Source organism: Azolla caroliniana, unplaced genomic scaffold (assembly GCF_043228905.1).
Source record: "Azolla caroliniana isolate FFs.n. ecotype wild unplaced genomic scaffold, voAzoCaro1.0.p SCAF_6, whole genome shotgun sequence".
NCBI classification, from domain to species: Eukaryota; Viridiplantae; Streptophyta; class Polypodiopsida; order Salviniales; family Salviniaceae; genus Azolla; species Azolla caroliniana.
In genome coordinates this window covers 9,179,933-9,207,734 of record NW_028230441.1, presented here as the reverse complement: position 1 = coordinate 9,207,734, position 27,802 = coordinate 9,179,933, and the positions used below count along the sequence as shown (strand labels likewise).

Sequence of the window (27,802 nt, the reverse complement as noted above, 5' to 3'; positions counted from 1 at the left end):
TGCCAACGTATTGGAGGTCAATGTCGCCGGCCAATATGCGTTCACGGATGTAATGATAGTGCACCTATATGTGCTTGGTCCGGGCTTGAAACACCGGATTCTTTGCAAGCTGGATGCTGCTGAGATTATCGTAGTGGATCAGTATTGGCTTGTTCACCAATTCGTTGAAGTCTTTTGAGCCATACAGCTTCGCAAGTAGCTACAACTACAACCCTATACTCCGCCTCAGTGCTCGATAGAGCGACTGTTGGTTGTTTCTTGCTACTCTAAGAGATTGCTCCACTACCGAGTGAAAACATAAATCCTGAAGTGGATCGCCTATTAGATGCATTGCCCGCCCAATCAGCATCTGTGAAGCCTTCGAGTCGAAGTGGTGCTCCATGTTTATAGAATATACCATAATCAAGTGTTCCACTAATATAACGTAACATTCGCTTAGCACAATCCATGTGAGTGTCGCGGGGGGTTTCCATGAACTGGCTAAGAACTCCGACCGGATAGCTGAGGTCTGGTTGGGTGATAGTTAAGTAGATAAGACTCCCAACTATTTGGCGATACTGGTCGGCTCATAGAATTTTCCAGAATTTGTTGTTAGCTTCATATTTCGATCAAGGGGCGTCGAGATGGACTTACACTCGGTCATTCCGAACTTGTAGAGCAAGTTCAACACATACATAGTGTCGTTGTGAGAGTAGGAACCCTTCTGGAGTTTGATTGACCTCGATGCCGAGAAAATAATGTAAATCATTTAGATCCTTCATCTCGAACTTCTGCAAAAGCAGCTTTTTAATCTTTTGTGTCTTGGTGAGGCTTTCTCCACCGATGACAAGGTCATCGACATACAAGATTAAGAAGATGGGGATTTTAGGATTGTCTTGAACATACAACGAGTTATCAGATTTTGACATCCGGAAGCCAATGTCGTGAAGATATGATGTGATCTTTGAATGCCATGCTCTTGGGGCTTGCTTCAGTCCATAGAGCGGCTTCTTCAATCGACAAACTGCATGTGGATGTTTGTTTGATTCGAAGCGAGGTGGTTGCATCATGTAAACTTCCTCCTCGAGCTCACCTTGGAGGAATGCGTTCTTCACATCCATTTGATGCAAGTGCCATCCTTTCACTGCTGCGAGTGCAATTACCGTCCTCATAGGGGTCATTTTTGCCACTGGGGCAAATGTCTCCTCATAGTCTATGCCATGGGTTTGAGCATACCCTTTGACGACTAGCCGAGCCTTGAACCGATTGACCGCGCCATCCATATTATGGTTTAACTTGAACACCCAGCGGCAACCAATTGGCTTTTTCTTGATTTCAAAGGATGGGACTAAATACCAAGTATCGTTGTCAATCAACACGCGCATCTCCTCCCTCATTGCTTCGATCCACCAGGGATCTTGGGCAGCTTCTTTGTAAGTCTCTGGTTCTTGGTATGCTGCGACCTTCATCATGAATGCATAGTGGTGAACCATGTACTCATTGTACCCAAACCTAACTATCGAGTTCTTTTGTCGGTTCGATTGACGAAGTTTTCCTTTGGTCACCTCCGGGGCCTTATTCATTCCATACTTGTTGTCGACCGATTGAGGAGAATGATCTGCGTCTTCACTAGATGTCATGTCTTTGGCCTCTTGCTGAGGCATCTTGCCCTTTTTTTTCTTTCTACGGATGTAGCACCAAGGTGAAACCACATCAGAGGTTTCTTCATGCTATGCAAGACTCTAATTGTTGGATGACACCTTAGGTCCAGTCAGCTGGAGTGCGGGCAGACTCTCTACTGGTTCTCCACCCATAATGGTTGTCAGCATCTCTTCTTCTTCACTCTCAGAATCTACTCCAGATTAGCTTGTTTCGAGCACGGCGGGGGTCACTGATGTTGGGCCATACCATGATGTCACCTCATCAAATACCACATCTCGGCTTACTCGTGACTTTCGAGTGATAGGGTTAAAACACCTATAACCCTTTTGCTCAAGTGAGTAACCGACAAAGATCATCCTCTCCGATTTTGGGTCAAGCTTTCTCCGCTTCTCATCGAGTACATGCACAAATGCAATGCTGCCAAAAACCTTGAAGTGCGAAAGGTCTGGCTTTGTCCCAAAATACTTCGTGAGGGGTGATGTCATGGACACCCTTGGTCGTGCACCTATTGATGAGATACATAGTTGTAACTACTGCCTCTGCCCAATAGATCTTGGGCATGTTCTTCTCCTGCAGCATGGCGCGGGCCATCTCAAGAATTGTGCGATTCTTTTGCTCAACAACACCATTTTGCTATGGTGTGTACCGGCAAGAGAATCCCGGCGAATCCCCTTGTCTTCTAGAAAGGCCTTGAACTCGGTTGAGAAGTATTCTTGGCCACCATCAGACTGTAAACATCAAATCTTGCGATTTGTCTCATTTTCCATGCGATTCTTTAACTTGAGAAAGTGGGAGAAGACCTCACTTTTCGACTTCATCGGGCATATCCAAGTATGCCGCGAATAGTCATCAATGAAGGTAATGAAGTACCTACACCCACCTATTGTCGTTGTTTGAGCTAGGGCCCATACATCTGAGTGGATGATGTCCAGCAAGCCTTTACTCACATTTCTTTCACTTAGGAATGAATGCCTATGTTGCTTGCCTAGTTGGCACGCCTCACATACATTATCAGGATGTTTCGAAGTAAATCATGGCAATCCGTGCACAGCCCCTTTTGTTTGCATTAATCGCAGTTTACTGAGGTTTACATGGCCAACCTTTTTGTGCCACAACTCAATATCGAGACTCAGCCTTGAGTCCCTTTGGATACATTGCTGTGTTCACCTCAGTCGCATAAAAAATAAACATGTGACCTTCTCTTCTTGCATGAGCGATAAGTTGGCCCTTATCCTCAATGAAGCAACCTTCGTGGTTGAATCGTACTCAATGCATTCCTTGTTTGACAATTTGGCCAACCGCGACCAAATTCTTTGTGATTGTTGGCACATGAAGTACATCCTTCATGTAGCGCTTGTTGTCGTGATTGTTAAGGGCCACATCTCCAATGTGCTCAATCATGTGTGTGGAGTCATCACCGGTCTCGACTCTCCACCACGCCAAGTCTCTCAGGTTGCCTCAAATTCATGAACCATTTTTTATGACTTGTCATGTGATTTGAGGCACCTGAGTCCACACGCCATACATCATCAGATTGGGAAACACTTGTTATCATGCTATTTGCTCGGTGTCGCATAACAAACATCGACCCTATGTTATCTAGGTCAACCATCACAACATAGTTTGTTTGTTGTTGGGGTGAGGCAGCTAAGTCATTCTTCTTCTTCCGACACTCGTTTTCAAAGTGGCCAGGCTTTCGACAATACCAGCACTCAGTTTGTTGGTTCTGCCTGGTTGATGCAGGTTGGTGGAAGCCCCCTTTTTTGCCGGAATTCCATCGACTGTTTCAACCTTCTTGCTGCCTAGAATTAAACTGTTTTGGACATCGTCCACGTCTTCCTCAACCATTCCTCCCCCGATTTCCACGACCATGATCGTCACCTCGACTGAGATCATCATGTGTATATAGCATCTGCCCATCAGATGTCATGCTTTTTGACCATGTATGGTTCTCCTCAACATTAGCATGGATTGCAAGTCGAAAAATCTTGGGGGGTTCTCCCTTGTGGTTATGGCAGTTCGAAATGCGCCATATTTTTGTGCAAGGCCGCCAAGGCAGATATGCACCATCTCGTCATCATCAACTGCGACATTGATGGAGCCAAGGGAATCACATAAGTCTTTGATCCGTACGGTATAGTTCGTCACGGACATATCCCCCTGCCGAATATTGTTCAACTCCTGCCAGAGTTGAAGTTTTTTGGTTGTGGTTGAAGCTGCAAAAATCTTCTTCAAGTTTTTCCACGCTTCTGTTGGGGCTTTCGCATCACGAATATAGCTTAACATGTGATCTTCCACACATGTTGCCAAGCAATACATCACCCTACTAACGCCTTATTGCCATGTGGGGTAGTTGGGATTTGTAATATCGGGGGCTGTTTCTTGAGCTCCCTCGATATAACTCCAATACCCTTGCCCAACTAGGTTTTGCTGCATCTTATATTCCCAAGATGTGTAGTTGTGCCTATCCAACTTCTCTGTTGGAAGTGCGCTACCAATTTGTGCATTCATTTTTTTTATTTAGCTTGATTCGTATGATCCTGTTAACGTGAGCCTCTTGCTATGCAACACTACATCGATGATAGTAGGTTTTAAACAACGTCTCTAGCTGCTCACACAGTTTCAATGGTAGAGCTCAGTGAAGGATCTCTAACCCTCACACTCTGATACTATGTAAAGAATCTAACTCTAGTAGAGTTTAGTATTTAGAAGCGTAGTGTGTGTGTGAGAGAGAGAGAGTGAATGTATAAGCAAGAGAAGGAATTACAGAGAATAACCAAAAAAATAAGAAAACACACATTAGGGGGATGACAACTTATGCACTTAAGAGAGCTATATTAATTATCTAAAGATCATCAAATCAATAAAACGGGCAAAGGGGGTTTTATATACAAGTCCTCAAGGGACTGCCCTATTAAATGTGTTGGTGGAATCTAACCAAGATATCCACTTGAGTACGATTTTGTCATAAGAATATCTAGTATTCTTTAACCACACTAATACTCGACAACTACACGGATTACAATAAAGTGTGCTCACACACTTTTTCACACATCGTTGTTTTCTTCATAAGCACATGTTCACACAATTTGAGCTTGATTCTCAACAATTAGTATATAATTACGTGAGAAGTTAATCATGTAAGTGATTAAGTCGTGGAAGATTATGTGATATGTGTGTGTATGTGGGTGAGAGAAAGAGATAGAGAAAGTTACACTTATGAACAATGAGATAAATGGGGGATGATTAACAAAGAGTGTAGCTAAAGACCTTTCTCTATATTAATAATCATCAAAGAACTAAGATACCCATAGTGAGGTATATATATATACATCTCATGTGCAAGGGTGCACATGTGTGAGGAGAATATAGGTACAAGGATGTACTAAGTCCTATATTCAATGAACTTGGTAGTGGAGGATATAGAATGCATCCCCACTAAGTACAAAATCCTAATTTAAGGCTTTAAGGTTAACACTTCTAACTATATTCTAATTATGTGACTACTAAGTTACATGGTTCACTAAATAACTAAACCTAGTTAAGCTTGATATGTCAACAATTTCCTTTGTCATCACATTGTCTGAACCATTCACCCTCTTCCCCATTATTGATAGGAATGAATAGTTAATGTCTCACAAGTCATGAGGCGGACTAAAAGTCAAAGCGGAATTTTGAAATTCCAATATTCAATTCTTTCCGCCCACCCGTTTTCGAGCCGTTAGACCATCAATCAATAACCGGTCATGATTGGATGGTTTACTGTTGTATTGATCAGGCCAAGCATTGTCTTGCCGTTTCCGAACTTTCCCAAGTCTTCATACAATTTACCTCGATTATTGGCAGACAACTGCATCCAATTCACCACTGAATGAATCCTTGTACAGTACAATCTAGCCCATGACATACCCTTGCTTTGTTCAAGCATCTTTCCCTTCGTTGACTTTAAGGCCTCGTTCCACGATAGGGGTTGGTGCAACCATTCAACATTAGTACTTGGACCTATCCGACTTAGATGCCCACGAAGCATACTCCACGCCTTCATCACCGACATACATGTGTGATCAGCCAACCGATTAGATTTCATAAGCTTTAAGTCCATACAAAATAGCCATGATTAATGTGCATTCCAATGCCCACCAAGTCGTGGACTCCAGAGGATGCTCCTATTATGAATCAATGTTTTCCATAACTCATTATGAATCAACGTGGACAACCCTCAATGGTGGGAAGTAAGTGTTATATGGGGTATTTATCACTACTTATAAACCTAAGCATGGGTGATCCATCCATGACTAGAATGAAGCTTAGTATAGGCCCCAATTGACTAATGTTGAAAATTACAAGATGAAATGATTACTTTATATTACATGCATGCTCATATGGCCAATATGGTTTTCGGCCAATATATTTATCTTTGAGAACTCGCATTTAGTATCCCAAAGTTGTCACCCTTTTATCAACGATTTTGACCTCTTTCATTAGCCATGCACTCTTATTGGGGTTAAATGAGCTTTCATGGCACTATAATAACTACTAACTCAACTTGTGTAGTATTTATACTACGAGAATATTCTTATTTAATTTTAAATCAAAATCACGAGGTACAAGCTATTAGTACAAGATTAACCCCTATCTATCCATTATTTATGTTACACACAAGAAATTCTAAGACAAGGTCAAAACCTATCAAAGAGTGTTCAAATATACAACACTACATGGACAAAATTGAGCTCAAAACTAGCAAAAGATTATATAAAAAGGTAACTAATGGAATGTTTAGTAACCTTAGGCAACATGCAAGGATCGGGTAAACTTAATTGATTGGATAAACCAACGTAAAGAACACAAACTTAATCGATTGAAGACTTCATTCATGATTATAGGATATCCAAATAATTCATCAATCCCCAATATCTCACTAGCAGAGAATCAAATTTGCATGATCTGATCATTTGAGGAATAACAAGTAAAGCTGTTCCTTTGTAAACATGTGAAGCGATCTCCACGTTTGAGAAATTGTTTGTATTACAACAATGACGTGAGGAATAACATCAATTAACCAACAACAGTCCCTTAAGACATTTATATCTCCAATCCTGTCTCACAAAACTGGAATTTCGTTTGTACTATCACACAAACTTGTGTGAGGAAATAGAACCATGTAGTGAACAAATTCTCAGTAGTCTTCTATCTTCATGACCCGATCGCTCGGGTCAAGAGAGTGCTGGTACAATGAAATCAACTCAGGAATATATATATATACCTCTATGTGAACCAATCCTAGAAGACAAAATATTGGATCTTATTACAAGAATTGCTTGATCGAGGAAGGATGCCAACGAATGGAGAAAATCGTTCATCAATGATATGTGATTGCAACTCCGATATGTAATATTGTGTTCGAGAGGCGGTCTTCGCAGAGTTTCTCATAGTATGTATGTACATAAATGATGGAATTCAATGAATAATGGGGTCGGACTCGTATCGCTCCTTTTCAAGTCATTTTTTTGTGAACACACTTGGGACTTCGGAATAATTGTTACGCACACATTCCATTTAACCAACGACTTAACTGTAGAGCGAGGTCTGGCAGGCGTCTTCGGAAGACGTTTCTCTGACGATGACGATGGGAACGCTGACGGAGATGCTCTCTCTCGTCTCCCCTCTCGAGTTGCAAGGTAAATATGCCTATGTCTTGTTCTTTCTTCGGATCTTCTTTTCTCTGTTTTTGCTTTCATAGAGAGTGGGATAGAGATCAGGTCTTTTGCGTATTACGGGTGGTTTTGTGAATTCTTATTTGAGAGAGTGAGATATGTTATTAACGGCCACAAATCAGCATTACGATCTATGGAATGGGGCTGCACCCATGGCGAGGATCGAAGTCGGAGAAACCAAGAAAAATATGTTAATGTCTTATAACAGGCCAGAATGGCCTATGTGACCAAACAAGAGATTACGTCTTAAAATGTTGTTTTGTCTTTGAGAAAAACAAACCAAAGTAAATATAACTAATTAAAAAAGTAAATAAAGAGAAAAGTGACTAAAGAATCCTGTTATCTATACATGTAAGATTCTGTAGTCAGATAGGCTGCTATTTTTGTCTTTGAAAGATCTCTAGCATAATTAGATCCAGAATAGAGAGATCTCTAAAGAGACAGAAACACCTGTGATGGCTGGAGATAATGTCCTTTAGCTATCAATGACAAGGGTGGTGAGATCGTGGTCCGTGAGGCCGGATCCTATGTGCACGACACATTGCTATTGCCCGATCTATTATAAAACCCTTTTCACTAAACCCATGTTCGTTGGTAGCGCACTTGTGTAGCTCTTGATTGACTTATAACATTAGTAGGAGTGATGTGGGTAAAGAAAGTTATGATTGTTCTTTGTTGATGAGCTCGTATGGCTGTACTGTTGTCCTTCAACAACTTTTGCATGTTTCTCTTGAGTTCTAGCAAGAAAAGTCCCAAGAACCGTTGGCCCTCATATTTGATTACTTTGCATAGTAGGCCAAAGCCTTGTTTAAAAGGAAATGGTGTCTCCCTCTTATTTCATAGAAAAACACTACAATGACAAACATATTATTCTTCAGATCCACTCCTTGATGACACAATTGGAAAAATTCTTTCTTCTAGAGGTATTCGTGCATATCTATCAACTTGAGAGGGTAGGATGTTCTATCACATTATGTCCCAATGTCATCCATTAAGCATATATTGTTGGTATGTAGCATTATTTCATGAGAAGAGTATGTTAACACAAGGTTTTAGTTTGTTCTATTTTACGACAGTAATTATTTTATTTTTACTTGCTTCGTAGAACTCTAGAAATCAGAGAAGATGGCATTGCATGGGCAATGTCAAACAGTTCATAGCTAATGGCGTCTACAAGTTTTGCAACACGAGTGTTGAAAAGGCACACCAATATTGTGTGTCTTGTTAGAGCTTGATTGGCACTAGAGCAAGACAATTAGAGGCTGCTACGAGTTTTGCAACACATGAGTGTTGAAAAGGCACACCAATACGAGGAGCTATCTAAATTGGTCCACCAATTTGATTCGGCTTTATTAACTTGTGGCGACAATTGATCACGAGGAAAAACTTCCTCAAAGCAATTGCATATGCACCCATTTTGGTTCATGTTGATTGACCAAGCCCTTCATCTTCAAACCTATGGTTTTGGTCTTGGGACTTTGAAACTTCCCCACAATGAGCATTTGCATCTACACTCATTTTGGCTCATATTGATTTGACTACGCCCTTCATCCTCGAAGATGATGCACCTTGTTTTTGGACTTGGGAATTTGAGTTTGCCATATCACTAACCAAAGATGATGAGCAACTACTTCTGATTGGATTTCGTTCTTGAAAGTTTGAAGTTGTGGAAATCAATTACAGGATTCATGAAAAATAGCTTCTAGTCATTGTGGATTACTATAATTAGTGGCGTCATATTTTGAGGGCTGTAATCATTATAACGGGTATGTCAAAACAACATTAGAGCGAAGGGTGTGTCTTGAAAAGTAGTTGGGCTTCAATTCCCCTAAAGAAGAGATGTATAATGCATATTGTGAAAGTGTTTTAAGAAGCTAAGCCATTGAACATTAGAAGAATATAAAGTATGGATAATTCACATTTGGAGGCTAAGAACACGAACCAAGACCTTAGGAAGAAGTCAAAAGTAAAAGTAAGAGACCAAAAGAAAAGTAAAAAGAGAAAAAGCGAACCATAAAAAATAGTAAAAAAGGAATAGTCATAACTCCGTTTTTCACCCAAATATTATGTTTAAATAGGGGTTAGAAAGCTTGTAAAGAGAGCTATCTATAGCGTTTTAAATCACTAAATTCGGAGCTCTAAGGAGGGAGATATGACGATTAGAAGGTCGTTGGGTCTTAGCTAAAAATAGGAGATAAAAAGCTTCTAAAAATAGCGTGAACGAGGAAGAAGAAGAAAATTATAAAAGAAGAAGTGGGGGAACCAATAGGGAGAGGATCCTTGCCTAGATGACCCAGAAGGTTTGAATGTCAGCCATTACAGAGGGTCTCTAAATATACGACCTATATTTAGCACTGGTTTCAACTTTTGCAGTCCATATTGTTGCTGTTCTTTCATGATAGGCTTGATTTATCTGAGTAACATGTTCTTGACTCACTGCCTCCAGATCTTAGTCCAATGGAACCCATTATTTTACGTGAATATATTTTCCTTGTCCTGCCTTATGCTCTCAACAGCTGTGTTTCCAAATATACTTATAATAGTAAAATGTCATTGTTGCTTGCGAAAGAAATATGTCACTCCAGATCTTAGTCCAATGGGACCCATCATTTAATGTGGATATATTTTCCTTGTCCTGCCGTATGCTCTCATCAGCTGTGTTTCCAAATATACTTATAATAGTAAATGTCATTGTTACTTGTGAAAGAAATATTTCATTTTTCACGTAAACCATAGATTCGTCTTTTTCCCGATGTGTGTTGGCTAAAATACTATTAGAAACACATAATATCTTTAAATGATATAATCATGAATATGGATTAGTCAAATTACTTGTTCTGGAAATTTTTACTGAAACGATTTCTTACTACCTTGGTTATGAAGTATAGTAAATAATGTCATATGGGAAGATCAATATTTGTAAAATAAATAACTCAATCATGAATGCCCTCAGAATCTTCTGGAATTTTTATAAACTTGCTATGGAATCATTGCTTTCTAGTTGGATGATATATGAAAAGAATATCTGATTGAAAAATAAATGATGTAATCAGGAATGCAATAGGAATCCTCTGGCTCATTCTTCTTTCTATATTTTTCAATATAGTTTTTGGGAGGATATTTTTTGGTCATACATAAGTGATTTATAAAACAAATTATGCAGTTCTTTAATTATTAATTATCTTTATTGCCTTCACATTTCTCCAGATCTTCAAGAAATTTGTGAATATAATGATATCACTGAAGAGCAATTGATATGTGCTCCTGAGACAATTACAAAAATAGAAATGTTTATGCAAGGAATTCCTCAAATATGCTGTATGTCTTTTTTTCCAAATCTGGTCTCCCTTTCACTGATTCACCAGAATATTCCATCAATTGAGGGACTTCACAACTGCCCATGCTTACATATCTTACGTCTGAATGAGAATGTCATTGACAGGTGATACTCTATCCAGTGTGTCACGTTTGTGTCATTTCAGTGATACTCTATCCAGTGTGTCATGTTTGTGTCATTTCATAGTTATCTATATCTGATTCCTAAAGTATCTATGGGGATCAAGCCTGAGGTTATTCCTATTTTTACATTGTCATGGAGATACTCAATGTGGAAAATGATCGTAATAGCTACATGATCCTTTTGTGGGAATGGTCACATTTTAATTATGAATTCTATATGTAAGTTGTAATGCTTTACTGACTATGCATGCATTAAGTATCCATTTCTGTTGAGCTCTCAACTTGTTGGCAACTATCTATAAAAAAGACTAAAATGTCACATGAGCTTTGTTGTAGAAACAAACTTTGTTTATTGCGTTTCTTTTCACATTGTCCTCATGTGGTCGGTTCTCTTGGCAAGTTCTCGTTTATTTGTTAGCTGACGCATTCTTTTACACACATCATAGGATGGATTCATCACGAGGTTCTCTTATATGCGTATACATCTATTGTGTGTGCTGTGTACTGTGAGTGTGATAGGGCAGCTGTGGACCTCTTCATATCAGCTAGAGATTGAGGTGTAAATATGTCGCAGGTGCTGTGTAAGGTGAATGTGATAGGACAACTGCGGACATTTTCATATGAGTTAGAGATTGATGTAGGAAGATATGCACACGCACCTCTAGGAAAAAGAATCTGCCCATTGTGTCATTAGGGAGTGGAATCTTTCTTTCTTTCTTTGGTCTTGTATGCATGTATATGTATGTGACCTTATGTTCTGATAAAAGATATCCCAATTCTAATAATGAATACACTTGATTTTATTTATTGAAGTTTTGGTTCTTAACTGACCTGATATGAGGCAAAATATTGAGGCAAATCATAGGATTGATGGACTTCAGAATTGTACAAGGCTTGTTGAGCTTTACCTGCATAGTAACAAGATACGATACATCAAGAATGTTTCTCACCTTAGAGATCTTAAAGTACTTTGGTTAGCCAACAATGAGATACATCAAATTGAAGGGCTCAAAGAGTGTGTACAGCTGAAAGAGTTAAATTTAGCCAAAAATCCTATTAGCAAGCTTGGGGACATCTCACATTTGAAGTCATTGGAGAAGCTCAATGTAGCTGCAACGAATATAGGGTCATTCAAGGTCAATCACTTTTACATTAAATACCATTATATCTTTTCGCTCAATGATAAATATGTAATTGACACTGGAATATCAAAGTTAACTATTTTTACATTGAATACCATTACTTTTTCCTGTCTAAGATCTTACTATGTAAAAACTGTATACCACGTGAAAGATGTTCAAGCAATAGCAAGGAAGAGATTACATTTATATAACTTAAATTCAAACCCCCTGTGACTACTTTCATGGTTTGGATCTAGTGTTGGTGTACCAATGTCAAGTAAAAAGTAAAAGATACCGATCAAGAACTGATGAGACTCAGTACTAGGAATGATATGAGAGACATGTGTACATATAAAAATATGATTGGGAGTGTTCATCACTGAAGATCTAGCTTACTCTTCACAAAGTAAATCTACCCTAGGATCATCTTCAGGAAAGTAAAGGATTTAATGCAGTAAAGTCAGGAAATAGGGGGATGGTATTCTCCTATCTCACAAGGACATTTTGTGGCAGAAAGAAAGATATATTAATGTCTTTTAAGAGGCCAAAATGGCATATAAGACCAAACAAGAGATAACATCTTAAGTGTTGTCTTGTCTTTGAGAACAACAAATCAAAATAAAATAAATATTACAGTGACATCATTAAGACGTCATAGTCCTAAACTTAAGAAACTTAAGTAAGAGTGTATCCAAACATCATTAGCACATCATTGTCCTAAACTTGACGTGAACACTAATAACTATCCGCCATTCATTCTTATCTCCAGGTAGTGTAACTTGTATATAGAATCTAAGGTGATGATCGAGAAATATCGTATCTCAGATAGATAACTTGCAAGAAACACCCCAATTTCTGGAAACACCATTTCTGTTTTTCTCACAAACTCCTGAAAACAAGCCTGGAATGTCAAAAATTTATTAAGTCTCGATTCTGTAAAGAAACTGAATGCTATTCAACTTATTCATGCCACCTGTCCACTTTGTCATTAAGTGCCAAAACCAGCATCAAGAGTTAGCAGTCAATACCCTTAGCATGAAATCTTCTCTTCTGTTATTCACATTCATGAGTTTGCATATCAACAATTGTAATCTTTGTCAAGTCTCATCGGCGAATACGGTCCTTTACAGATTTAGCCTTAGCATGAAAGCTTCCGTTTTATTATTCACATTCAAGAGTTTACATATCAATAATTATAATCTTTGTCAAATCTCATAGGCCAATATGGGTCCTTCAGAGATTTTAAAATGATCTCAAGCATGGGTAATGCGAGCAGAATAAAAATTCTTAGTCGGAGAGGTCAAGGTAGCATACACACAATCCTACACATACCTAGAGGTAACATTCATAAGGTGTTGGTTATCCTGATGGGAGTTTCTCATGCTCAAATTTGTCATGTGTTCAGAATGTGAGTTGCATTTGATGGGGAAATGATTTGCAAATATCAGGACACGAAAGTGATGAGGATAACAGGTCATCTGTACCTTTCAGCATTCACCTGCATTAGACGAGAAATGTGTATCTTCTATTGCATGCTATAACATTATTTCCTCTTCTTGCACGACAAAATGGTGATAAATATCTTCAAACAAATGCGATTGGATCCTGATTATGCGCCACCAACTTTCCATCTTTGCCAACCTGTTATGTAGGAAAACATAAAGTAATACGTATAGCAAGCTTTAATATTTGAAAACCAGGAATATTAGTTTAGTAATAAAATTCTACCTGTTACGTATACAATTTAAATGGTTATTTAAAAGGTGGATTTTCTTCAGAAATTTAAATGGAATCTGCCTATTGCTCTCTGAATGGATTACAACTTCTCTGACTTTACCAAACCAGTGTCTAATGCTCTAGGAGATCGCCAAATTGACAAAGCTGAAATTGCTTAAAGATCTGCGATTTTTAGATTATATGTGGGGTAAAAGCCCAATATATTTTCTTCATAATTATCAGGTTTGTGGTCTTGCTTTTGAGGGATATATTATTTTCTTAGAGGAAATCCTAATGCTTCTTTCTTAACCCATGCAGACATATGTTCTCTTTCGATTATCAGGCTTATGTGTTTTAGATGCAGAGCCCATTACTGAGGAGGATAGGCAAGCAGCAAAAACAACATATACAAGGAAGCGAGTTTATTATAACATGTGCATAAAGTCACTGAGACATCGCAGGAATGACATTCTTAATACATCATCGCTGAAGGAGTTTAAGCAAATTAGTGTCTTGAAAAGGTAACCGTTTAATAATTATTAAATAATTAAATTGTATTAATATGTGGAATTTGGAAGGCATTTAAGTTATCAGTGATAGAGAGAAATATTATTATTATTTGTAGTGTGATCATAACATTTGATAAATACCAATCTGAAACTATTTCTGACAGGAAATTTTCTGAACTTTCAAAGTCAAGAAAGGACTTAGAGAAGGAATTTTTCAGATATTTTGAACATGGTCCAGATGGCCAGAAGAAAAGGAGCTCAGATGGTTACTGGACGTTTGAAGAGAAGGTGAAGTCTCTAGACATTCAGCTATTCTCCATTATAAAACAGATGGACAGCTTGAGGAAGGAAGCACATGAAAATAAATCTAAAGAACAAGAAAGCATTGATCTTTGGATTCATTGGGTAATGGTTGAACTAGATACCGGTATATTTGCATCCTGCTTTTTGCAATTCTGGTCTGGTGTTCTTGTCTAAGAACAAATGACAACAAAGTCTGAAAAATAAAGCTATACCTTTGTGGTTGTAGGTGGTAACATTCGGATGGAGGCTGGGAGTATGGATCGGACATGGTACAAGAACTGCATTGAACTGGTGACATCAAGATTCTCTGCTGATGATTTTGCTCCATTTGGAATTATTGGTATACGAGCCTGTAAAGTTTCTAGAGTTCACAATAGATTTCTACAGGACCGTTTTGAGAGGGAAACTGAAAGAAAGGTTAGCCGTATACATTTTCCTTGTTCATCGCAAAACCTTTAAGCATATGTTAAATTTTATAGAGTATCTCTTACGTCAAATATATACCTTGATTAAGTTCAAAAAGTTGATCATTAAAATATTGATGCTGATTTTGCAATAGGAATGAACAGCTGGCTCTCCCTTCTAAACTAACTTACTTTATTGCTAGAGGTGCTATAGCCATGATTTTCTAAAACATTGTTCTACATGAAACCATTTTCTAAATTCTTATCAGTAGGAAGAATCAGTACATTAAGGAGGGTTCATATTTATGTGATACTGCTATCCTTATTTCCAGAATAAAACATCATTCAAACTAAGTGTTTTTTCCTGTATAACCAATCATTCATCTCTATAAGGCACAAATGTATTTGCTGTAGCATCAACAGAAAGGACCATTCAAATGTTTGCATTGAAGGCTTTTATGTGATATTTTGCTCCATAAGGGATGCCATTCTATGAGTTGTTAAATATTTCTCGGAAAATCATGCTTTGATTTTGGGTATTTAGTTGTATTATTGATGAATTATGAGTACTTTGAGATGCACTTAAACTGTAATTTTATGTGCATTGGTTCATACAGGAAGAGAACAAGCATATTGAGTATTTGCTCTATGGTGAAACATTTCAAGGATCAGGGGAATTGCAGTGGATTGTAGAGGAAGGTTTTCCATTTCATTCCTCGAAAAGCAAATCGGATCCTCATATTCCTATCCTTCTTTCAAATTCTATTGGCTTAGCGGATATCTGTAGATTGCAGGTGATCGAAGATGGTTTTTCGATTATCGTTTTATTTTTTGGTTATATGAGGATAATGCAATACTGCATCATGTTACGAATAAGTTCATCCATTTTTATGCCAAAATTAGTACCCAGTCATTTAGGCAGAATGTAATACTCAGAGACCATCTAGAAACACAAAGCTCATACTAATCAACATGTACAGAATCTAAAGATCAGATGTGGATGATTGACTCAAGTTTTTTCAGTATAGTAATCATACTAGTGACTTTACCAGTAGCAGAAAGAAGGAATTCAAGAGGCTTTTGTAAAGAGAGATGATTGAGGACAAAGGCGATGTAGATATCATATTTAATCTGCACCAATGAGGTCATCCCATGGGTCTGATGTGGGGGTGGTGGATGAGAAACGAGAATGTGTGTTGCTGCATACAATACTAAAGTCTTAAGCATTTTTGTAAGCCAGAGCATCAAAATTTGTCTTGATATTTATTATGCAGCTTATTATGAGCAATTTAAGAAACGTGAATATAAGTGCTATTTGTGTCCAAAGAAAGACAGAACACGGATGTACCAACTGGTTACTGTGGTTGTGCATCAGTTTCACTAGTGTCAAAGCAATGAAAAGAGACAACAGTCTGGAAATGAGTTCTTCTGATTCTACCCATCCTGGCTTTCTGGGATGTCTGTGATTATCCCGTTTTCTATTTTGCAATGATTTGAATGATTTTTAAAATGTTGGTCCATGTCATGTGATTAATGCTTGGATATGACCTCATGTTTTCATCCTTCAATTGATTTATTAAACACTAAACAGTTTTGCAACTTAGAAATTAAATGAATCAACCTGAATGTATTGCAGGTAATATATGATCAATCACAACGGTCTAACTTCTCAAAGATGAAAGTGACAGGCTGGGTTCTTATTGTGAAGGCAAACCTTGGAGTATCTGTTCAAGATCAGCATGGTAACAATCCTACTACCACTCAGCAATTTTCCTATTGTAAGTGGCTCTTTAGCATTCAATAGGAACCATGACTACTTTTCCCTCCTTTAAATGGAGGGGGGTGGCTTTACAGCAAAAGTTTTTAACCGAGAGATTCATCAACTACTTCATTGTCCTTCATTGTTTACAAAATGATTATCGTTAATTCACCTATTTCCTGTTTTGATTCAAAATGGTTGAACGAAAATGTGAATGGTAGCTGTCTGTATAAGAAAGAAATATATATTAAAATATTCAAGAGGCGAGAATGGCCAATGAGAAGGTTCTCTCATCTTGGAGAACGACAAACCAAAATAAATATGAATGAATTAGTGGAACTTCCAAAGGTAAGAGAGGATCTTGTTTGAAGGTAGATGGACTGAAACTTCGGCCTTCAGAAAATCTTCAGCATGGGCCAATCCAAGATGGAGTAGTCTCCAAAGCAAGGGAAGTAGCTTTGGTGTTGAGTGATAATGGCCTTTATTTGTGAATGACAAGTGTGATGGGGTCATGGTCTAGATGGGGATGATCTGCACGACAAATTGCTGTTGCCTGAAATATTGTAAACCCTTTCAAATGTTGTGTTCGAGATCGTATTTGTGTAGCCCATGATTGACTGGCAGCATGAGAACGAGAGACAGAGCTAAAGAATATTGTGATGGTTTGAATGTTTCTATAAAAATCACAGAAAAATCATTTTTATGGATTTAAACATCCAGATGTTTTAAGGTTTTGCCAAAACCTATGTATGAACAGTACATCACTGAGTTATTTTAGTGCAGTAGCATGAATTGTAAATGAATAATTTATGGTTCCCATGTGATAAATTATAAACTGCCCCACTCATTGCCTAGACTGTGCTGTAAGATGATCGTGGATTCATCAGAAAGGATACAAATGGGAAGGGATACAAATGTGAAGGCAGATGACACTAATGGATAAATGAGGAACACTTTCTATTGACTAATGTGCTATCAAGAAACCTGAAATACGCATTTCTATAATCAAGAAGTTTTGAAGAAAAGCATGTTACTGTGGCGCTTTTCACAAATTGATGGTTTATGGTAGCTTGTAGCAATAGGGCTATCATGATTGAACATTATCTTACTATGCCAAACAAGTGATTTTATGTTCATCCCTCGGCATGTTTTATTCTTGAAACATGTATTGATGTTTATATGCCATCTTAATCAAGTGTAAAGAACATGCAAGAAATTTTGGAGGTTGATGTGTCTGCTCTCAGGAACTTGTTTATACCCTGCATTTTACTTCATTTCATTTTATGTCTAGAGTGTGAAATATTCTTTGCATTGATAAAAAATCCTTTTGCTTAAGGAAAATATCAATTTATTGTGGGCTAACTTTGTGTTATTCCCTTGCAGTTAGCGATGAATTCGTCAATTTTAGTAAATCTTCATATCCTGATGCAGACTCCGTATATAGAATTCATCCATCTGATCCTACACAAAGATCTTGGTATATATTTGACTCGTCCATGTTGGTTCCAGAATATTTGGTAGAGTATGAATATCTTCCTGCAAATGAGCCTTCTTCTAGTCCCTGCTCAAAAGAAAAAGAAGATACCTCTCTGTTAAAAGGAAAATTTGTTCTCCCGACCAGTAAGCTCATGGCACGAATGGACATCTTTATAGATGGAAAACACTCATTTAAAGTCCATCATCATAGCAATGATATAAAAGAGGTTCATTGTACTTCTAAACAGAGTCCCCCAAAAAACCCAAAATGTGAATTTCTCAATGTCACGCATCTGAATTTACACAATAGTAATATTCATGAGCTTGGACCCTTGAAATTACTGTGCAAGCTCAAAGTTCTCATATTGTCCTTCAACAAGATTTCACAAATAGGAGGAGAATTTCAGGAGCTTAAAGAGTTGGAAATTCTGGACATGAGCTATAACCTTTTGAGACAAATTAATGGATTTATTCATCTGAAGCAGTTAAAAACATTGGATCTGGCTGGAAATCAAATTTGTGCCGTGGATGATCTTCAAATTTTGGTCCATCAAGTAGGTCAAGGCAACTAAGGAATGTTTTGCTAATTCCTTTTAAAGAAAATTGATTCCTGTAATATGATGGATTATGTTCGTTAATGATCAGAAATACTCTTGTGAAAGGACCGAAATTTATTTTGCTTCACGAGATTTTGATAGGTTCATCTTGTTCTGTTTTAACATGGAGTTGAGTTCTTGATTTTTTCTTTTTCATCATTAGAAAGTGGCATTGTAGAGAACTATAAACTGCTAATTTCTCTATACTCAGATGAACCCAACTATGGGAGGTGTATATAATGATATTGTATTGAGAATTATCTTTTAGTTGTGCCTACATTTGGGTGTTAGGTTTGTTGTAGGTTTTTCATTGTGCGCTAGTTCTTATCCAGTTTTATTATAGCCCATGATGCCTATTATACCCAGTTAGTATAAGCAACATTTGATACACAATTGATATAAGCTTATTCATCCAAAATAATAATAATAACGGGATTATAGGCTGCAAACTATTAAATATTTCAAATATATTTTCGTGTGCGATTTTCATTATGTTCAATTAGTCTACTTGAAGGTTTCTCTCAATTTAATATATAATTTTTCATGTAGGTGCCACAGCTCTTGCATTTGAACCTGCTTGGAAATCCTATTGAAGAATCACGTAGTTATAGAGATACAGTGCTTAATTCTTTCCTTTATTTGACTGAATTTGACTGTGTGCCTGTAGACTCTGGTAATTTCTTTCTTATTTTTCTTCTATAACTGTGGAGGTCTTTTTAATAAACATGAAATACAGGAGTTCAGGGAGACCTAGGTCATTTTGATCTTATAGAGATGTTAATATATCTTGTTTTCTTCTGAAAGCTTTATAACAATAACTACAGTTTTGTAGGAAATCTGGAAAACCAGTATCAACTCTAGTTGAGTTATTTTAAGATCCTGAAGAATTTGCAGGGATATTTTAAGCATCTGCATTCACATGGGTGGGTTTGTTCATGTGGTCTATGCATTTGGGTGAATCTTATGTTTAAGCCCATGAGAATATAATTGCCTATATTTTACATTAGGAATTAAAGTTTACCGAAAAAACATGTTCTCCATGTTTTAACGGACTTATTTTTATTGATCATTCTTCTGTTTGGGTTAGGAACTTCCCAAAATGGTAAGAAAAAAAGAGTGGAAAATGTTTCCCAACATGAGAAAAAAGCCTCTACCACAAACAATGAGGGTTCGCACCAATATTTGTACAATAAACAAGATCAACGTACAGAGATTCTGCAAACTCAGTTTATCCTGGATTCAGCTGGGAATCCTTATGATGCTGATGTTGAAGAGTTGTACCTTGAGCATCAAAATTTGAAGTCCATGACATGCTTTGAAAAATTGCCAAATATCCGTAAACTCATCCTCTCAGGAAATAAAATCTCTGTTCTTGAAGGGCTTGATAGAAGCATACTGCTAGAGGAGTTAATCTTAGAAGATAATTGCATCAAGCAGGTGAATGAAATGATATCCTTCGACAAGCATCAATGAGACGTGCTTCTTCTTGTATTTATGTTTTTCCTGACTCAATGGTTTTCTTAGGTTAAAGAATCAATGCAGCTACCAATGCTATGGAAATTAGATCTTGGAAGAAATGAGATGACTTCATGTCTTCAGCTGCATTGCTTTAGTGGATTGAGTCAACTTTCAATAGAAAGAAACAAGATTGAGTCTTTACAGGTCTATAATTTCCTTCTGATGTGAAAATTTTCTACCCGTGATACATCTGGCATTTCCTTGCAGGTCGTTGCTTGAAGAGTCTATTCTTTTGAAAATGGACCATTAAAAAAGATAAACTTAATACGAAACATACTACTGCTTGATCTTGATGGATGATTGTAGAGATTCCCGATTTTTATATAATGGCTATTTGCCACTGCCACGATGGGTTGTGCATTGTTAGATGCAGCTAAATATTTTTCCTATAGATATGTTTCGATATATGTCGCAAATAGTCATGAACAATCAAAGGCTATATTGGTATGCAAACAAACAAAAATCAAGCAGATAATGAAGCATAAAAATTGTGGAATCTCCATATTAATTGATGGCAATGGAATTGATGAGGAGTACAATCAACTGCTTGGTGGCTTTATCTTTATTCCAGAGGTTAGAGTGTTGAAATTTTCTTGGAAACCTTAGATACTCTGTAGATCCACACCTCCATGGTTGGATCTGCTAAAGGTTTTGCAACACTAGGAATACATGATAGCTAGTTTTCACCTATACAAATGGCAAGTACTGGAAAGAGAAAGTCTCTATGGCTGCTGTAGCAGACACTATTATCTCTTTAACACATTTTCTCAGGTTATTGTTAAGATTTCTGGACGTTATAGCCCTAACTAAACATGCAACATCGTGTCAAGTGAAGTGGTTCAAGTCATACCTGTCTATGACTAGTCTGATGGAAGTAATGGATTCCTCAATATTTTCGCCGCCCTAATCTAACACTTGCCGTAAAATCCTCCTCCATCAGATATGAGAAGATAGGTCATCTTCACCAGCAAATATGTCACCAAGGAAAGTATGTGTTGGTTGATGAGCTATTCAATTTTAAAAATTAAGCGGCAGCTGTTTTTCATCAGAAAAAAAGGAAGATACATTAATGTATTTTAAGAGGCCAAAATGGCAAATGCAGATTATCTTGAGAAAAAATAAAATCAGAATAATATAAATAAATTAGTAAAACTGCTGAAGGTACACTGTTCATTTAGCGAATGGTATACACAGACATTCCATACTCTTGAGTCTTGAGTAAAAAATCAGATATTCCTGTTAAAAAAACAAAGAATGATCTTAAAATGACTCAAATTTTCCTTCAAAAGATCTCAACATATGCCAGAAAAATTGCGAATCGATGGAAGTCCTAGCATCGCAGTGCTAATCTCTGAACCTACAGAAACAAGTCTGCACCACACTGATGGTGCTCTTCAGCGTCAGGAATAGATTTTCCTAAAGAATTATGAAATACAACTAGTCCACAATTATCTAGAGCCCAATATATATTCTAACTTTGGATTACTCACCTCTTTGTCTTTGCTGAAAATTTTCAATTTTAGCTTAAATCTGAATTTCGTAATCTTTTAAACAGGGTCTCAGTAATTTAACAGCTTTGCTAGAACTTTATGCGGCACACAACCTATTGCGAGATGGTTGTGAATTCTCTCACATCCGCGTTTTGCCGAAACTGATGGTCCTTGATTTATCTGGCAATCCACTTTGTGAGGACCTGGATTATAGAAGTTTTGCTATTTTTACACTTAGAAAGTTGAAGGTAACAGGACAATAAAAGGAACAGTGTTAGATTTTGAATCCTAGTAAGAAGTTTGATGCATGGTAGAATTCATAGGTTTCTGAAGCTATCGTTTTTTAAGCTCTGCAGGTATTGGATAGCAGGGTTATAGATAGCAATGAGCTTGCTGAAGCACAAGAAAGGCACAATGGTCGCTTAACCAAAGACATGCTCCTAGATTTCCTGGGAAATTGTGCCTTTGAGAATCTTAAGGTACAGAATATATATTTTAAATCTATTCTGTGTATACATTTAATATATATCAAAATTGTAAACAAGATGTTCTTCCTGTAGACATTAAATCTCTCTGGAAAAGGCTTAAGGAATTGTGGCAAAGTGTTTGAAAGCGACAGTTTACTTGGATTAGAAGAACTTGATTTGAGTAACAACTCTTTGTCTTCTATCAAATCTCTTAAGTAAGTTATTTCATGCAAAATTTTGATATTATTTCCAACACTTGGTTTTGACGTATGAAATACGAATATTATTTCCAAACAATTTCACCAAATTATAGTATAAATGTCATTTTTCCAGTGCTATTCTATGATCTTTTACACTGTTTGACAATGACATATGCTTTGAAGCAAATTAGAATTCCAGATCTGGTCAGAAACTAGAACACTTATGGCGTCATAGGTAAAGTTGGCTGATGACACTAACAGTTTTGAGCAGTTGGAAGTATCAATTAATTACTTTCAAAGTTTTGTTGCAGCGCATGGTTCATAGACTCCATAGCTATTAGTACGAAAAGGAAAAAGAAATGAAATTAGAACTTAGAAAGTAAATATAAAACTATTTCTGTTCTATTTAATATACTTTTAAAATGCATTAATTCTTAATGTAAATCTGAATATCTGGATTATGAAAGAAAGACAAAAGGAAAGCATATAGAAAGACATATTCATCACTAGCTGACCCAATATGGAAATGTCCTTGGGGCTATCTTATGATGGCTTTGATCTTGTAAAGATATGCACATCGGATTCATGGTTTCAGTTGCATTGCGTAAAAAACAAAGGGAAATGGCTCTATTTGTAATCCACTGAGTGGTGAATCAGCTTGCGCAAGGATGTTTGCTTGTAGGTTGTGAAGAACGTCCCTACTATTATCTGTGCAGAAGAATTTGTCAAAGTTATCTCTCCGTCTAGGTGGATAGAAAGTGAAATCTCGCCATTGAAGGCCCCTCTCTATGTCTCCTTATCTCTTACAAGGAAGAGCTCTAAGCATCTCTGATCATTGTTCTACGTCAAAGTCAAGTAGTTGTAAAACATTCGTGGCTAAGCATGAGGAAGTTGAAGCTTTAGCTCTTTTTTCATTAGAATAAAGAAAGGGGTCGTGCACAATAGCATGTAGGCATGTATCTCATATTTCACGTAGGGGAAACCTAATATTTTATACATGGGTACTTATTTTCTCGATTGAACTCTTATTATTATGATATACAACTATTGATAGTGATATACCTTTTTATATGTTCTTTTAGAGTTGAACTTGCTTCATGAATATTGAAATAATACATTTTACACGGTCTCATATTACTACAAAATCCTAGTGTACGTATTATAAGACAGATTGTTACACTGTCTCAGATTACTACAGAATCTTAAAAGGTTGCTTCTTCAAAATAATTGTATTAAAGATGGAGCATTGCTTGAAGAGGATATCAATAGAGAAGTTCATGTCTTGTCTTCTGGATTGGTTTCTCATGACAACAAGATGAATGCTCCGAATGATCCCATCCCAGTAATGCCAAACTTTGGGGAAAAACTTTGCTTGAATAAGCTTGAAGTTCTACATCTGGACAGTAATTCAATCACAAACATCATGTGCTTGGGTCTTCAACAGTATTTCCCAAACCTCAAGCTACTATCCCTGAAGAGTAATGCCATAACTAAGGTACATTGAAAATATTTTGTTGAAGTCACAGAATTTTCATTCATAAAAAATAAGAACCCATACTGACACAAGCTTGGTCAGATGAGATGTGCAAAAATTAACATGAAGTAAGAAATAGTAGAGTTTATCTGCTGCTAAGAAGAAATATACTTCCATGGAACCCATATGTAGCAATGGGCACGGTTTGGTTTCAAGGCAAAGAAACCGAACCGAACCGAACCGTTTATATAAAACAAAAACCAAACCAAGCCACTTATAAACTCTCAAGTATTTAAACCAAACCATTTAAGAAAAAGTAAACCAAACCATTTAGGGAAAAGTTAAAACCAAACCGAACCATTTAATAAAAAATTTAAACCTAACCATTTAAGTCAAACTAATTAAACATCTAAATAAACAAAAATACATTAAATTAAATACGCATTTTAGTTAAATTTATTATATCAATAAAAGAAACTTTAATTGAACCATTAAATTAAATAAACATTTAAGTTAAATTAATTAAATTAATAAAAAATCATTAATTAAACCATTAAATTAAAAATATTAAGGTAAACAAAAAGTTAACCAAAAACCAAACCGTTAAACCCGAGTTTTAGAACCGAACCGAACCTAACCCGAACCGTTTATCTAAAATCCATTGCTTAACTTTGGGCCATACACAAGTTTGGGCATATGAGATGTGCAAAAATAACATAAAGTAAGAAATAGTAGAGTTTATCTGCTGCTAAGGAAAACCAAATATGTCTATATACAATAGTAGAGTTTATCTGCTGCTAAGGAGAACCAAATATCTCTATATACAGCAAGAATATGATGCATATAAAACTCCAAAGAGGATGAAGGTATGTACCTAGTGCTGTTTTCTGCAGCTGTACAGCTAGTTTCAGTTATAAGTGAGAGGTGAACTGATCGTTTTCTTTATATTTGGATTGACAAGCTAGCCGTAAATGTATCATGCTTTTTAGGTGTTTTCTGAAGTTTCCATTGTTTCAACATGCAACTCCTGTTGTATCATATTAAATTTATGCAATGGAGCTTACCTTCTTTGTTTTTCTGTGAGGATTCCCAATTTTTAGTTGGTTCATCCAGTTGTTCACTCTCTATGGATATGGATAGGATACAGCCCTGCACCGTTGATGAATTAAATGATTGAGAGCTTCGAGGATGTGTCTAAGATGAGATTCACCCAGTTTCTGCTGATGTGTAACCACTTTCCTTAAATTCTTTAATGTGACAATGTCATTTCCTCACATGCATGGGGTGGAAAGTCGTTATGTTCAGTGTAGGCTCTTCAATTCAAATGGACTGACCACATTTCAAGTGAAGGAATCCACTTTGGCATTAAGAAATCTCCATGTTGTTTGACAGCCATATTGCTGTGTCCAAGAATGAGCCACAATAATTTATTCTGACCATGACCAATCCAGATTGACGGTGAAGTTTTATGCTGCAATCTTTGGTACATCCATTGCCTGACTTCAATATTCTCATTTGTTAGGGATTCTCAAGATTCCATCATCTGTGAAGATGTCCGAAACATCGTATGTAGAGATAAAGACCTCTCCCATTCATCTAATTATAGATCCTTAAATGGAAGAGATGATGTAGCACGATTATGCATTGAATATGTATACTAAAGTGTTTTCAATGTGTGAACTTGCATCTGCTAGTATAAACCTTGGCTATATTTTTTACTAGATTCTGTTATACAGGATCAAAATCTTTTCTATTTTGTGGTAACTGTCAGCTTGTTAATATAATTTGGTGTCCTTAATTTCTCTTTCTTTCTTTCAGCATCCTGATTCGAAAAGATTATGATTGATTGTTATGGTAATTTCACATTTTAGATCGATGGATTGAATGGCCTTCTCTTTTTGCAAAAACTCTACCTGGATCACAATTGCATCAAGGAAATTGAATCCGGATCATTTGAAAATCTTCCCAGCCTAGAGGAGCTGTATTTGAGTGATAATGCAATAAAATCTGTGCAGCATATGTGGCAACTTACCTCCCTGAAGACATTAAACCTTTCATCAAATTACATAAAATCAGATCGTCTAGGAGGACTTCAAGTAATTAAAGAATTGGCCACTCTTAACATGCTCGAAGATCTCTCATTGCTGGAGAACCCAGTGAGTTATCGATTTGAAGATCTCTCATTGCATTCCTGTGTTTTATCTATTTTGATTCCTGATTATTAAAAAATTATAATTTCTATTTTATTATTTTGCTAGATATGCCGGCATCCACAGTATAGAAGTGCAGTAATTAGCAAATTGTTGCAATTGACTACTCTTGATGGTTGTGTCATAACTGAGGTACAGACAGCAAAACAATCAAGTTATTCATATTATTCCTAACATCAATATAGATAAATGAGCATATTGATTCTCGTTTGTACACCATGGATTCTACGATAGCGTAGCATCAAGTTCTTCCTTCCCCTACATTTTCCTCCTTGCTTCCCCTCACCACAGTCTGCATGCTTCCTGGTGTTAACAATTGTAATGTACTTCTACTAAGGGGAGAAAATGCAAATAATGTATCCTTCAATATGTGCCTCATATCCAGTTTCATCTCAATAAATGTGACTAAAGCAATGCTTTTTTCATCATTAAGCTCGTGATCTGTTAATTGCTTGCAAATACAGATTTTCTTATGAGACTTTGATATAGTGCACATTTTCTAGGATATGATGCACATTGGAAGTGATTTCTAAGATAGTGTAGATTGCATATTGACCACATATTTATAGGGTTCAGTTTCTCCACACGATATTTTACAGGAGGACCTAGCAGATGCTGAGATAAATGTGAATGGAGGAGATGATAAGATATATGATTTAATTCAACAGGACAGCAATGATGTGCCCCATCAAAGTGAAACTCAGTTTTCAAGCTCAGTTACTTCTTGTTATCAAGGTTTGCATGGGAAGGTTGCCTTGAAAGTTAAACCGTTCAACTTTGAAGCAATGTCTTGCATACCAAAAACAATGTCTCAAGGGCCTATCCACAGGTCATCATTGGATTTTGTAGATTTAGTAAACGTGAGTAACACTGGCCGATTGACGACTCCTCGTGCTAAAACGAGGCATGAAAGGGAGAATAATAAGGTTTCTATGCCACTTGCCCTCGTGAAGAAATTGCAGAGATTCAGAGAGAAACCGACTTGGTCCCATTTATGATGGAAGGTGTTTCATAACTACTGCTGAGGTGAGACATGAAGTGGAAAAGTATAGGGTTTTAATGCAATTTACCCTTGTCTAAAACATAATGCACATTGGGAACTTGCCATGTATAATAGCGTTGTTATTCAAAAATATTTGAAAGGATTACAAGATATCCCTCTCCCCAAGGAAATTCATAGAGAAAGGATAAAAGACCCAGAGAACAACATTTGTACAAATGTTGCAAGAAAGAAATGTATATTAGCAAGCCATGTGTGAGGTCAAAATGGTCTATGTTACTCTATAAGGAATTACACTCGGAAATTATTTGTAGATGTAACACACAGAGGAACACAGTTTATTTTTAATATGGAAGTGGAAGCAGACCATTTTGTTTTTAACATGGAAGTATTTTTATCTAAATTTCTACCTTCTGTAATATTTAAAAAAAGTAGGAAAAGTAGAAGAGATGAAGAAAACAAGGAAACTAATACACAGCCATTATAACCCAAACCAAATATATCAAACCATTTTCTTTGTAAACAACTGGCACCAAACAAACAATGTTTCTTGCTCAATGAAACAATGGGCCAGCATCATCACAACCAATCCTTTTCAACCTCTCCTTTGCCAAATAGATGCAACTTAGGATTCCATAAAATGAATGTACGGATTAGATGTAGCATTACAAAAACAAACGTTTCTCCTTGATTGTGCAAAGATGACATATTCGCTCAATTAAAAACATGATACAAATTTCAA

The 27,802-nt window shown here is 36.8% G+C and overlaps 1 protein-coding gene across 1 annotated transcript; it reads left to right on the top strand.

The window, feature by feature from the left end:
- Positions 1–7,245: 7,245 nt before the first annotated feature.
- Positions 7,246–27,441, top strand: LOC147863011 (uncharacterized). The gene is made up of 20 exons (XM_087320893.1): positions 7,246–7,322; positions 10,566–10,800; positions 11,683–11,953; positions 13,799–13,897; positions 13,973–14,175; positions 14,328–14,590; positions 14,693–14,883; positions 15,488–15,664; positions 16,507–16,648; positions 18,013–18,659; positions 19,251–19,374; positions 19,789–20,138; positions 20,226–20,363; positions 21,775–21,957; positions 22,066–22,188; positions 22,270–22,391; positions 23,565–23,871; positions 25,722–26,006; positions 26,109–26,192; positions 26,660–27,441. Exons 1-20 carry the CDS (start codon positions 7,265–7,267, stop codon positions 27,056–27,058), a joined length of 4,401 nt encoding a protein of 1,466 aa, XP_087177019.1. The 5' UTR covers positions 7,246–7,264; the 3' UTR covers positions 27,059–27,441.
- Positions 27,442–27,802: the final 361 nt, after the last annotated feature.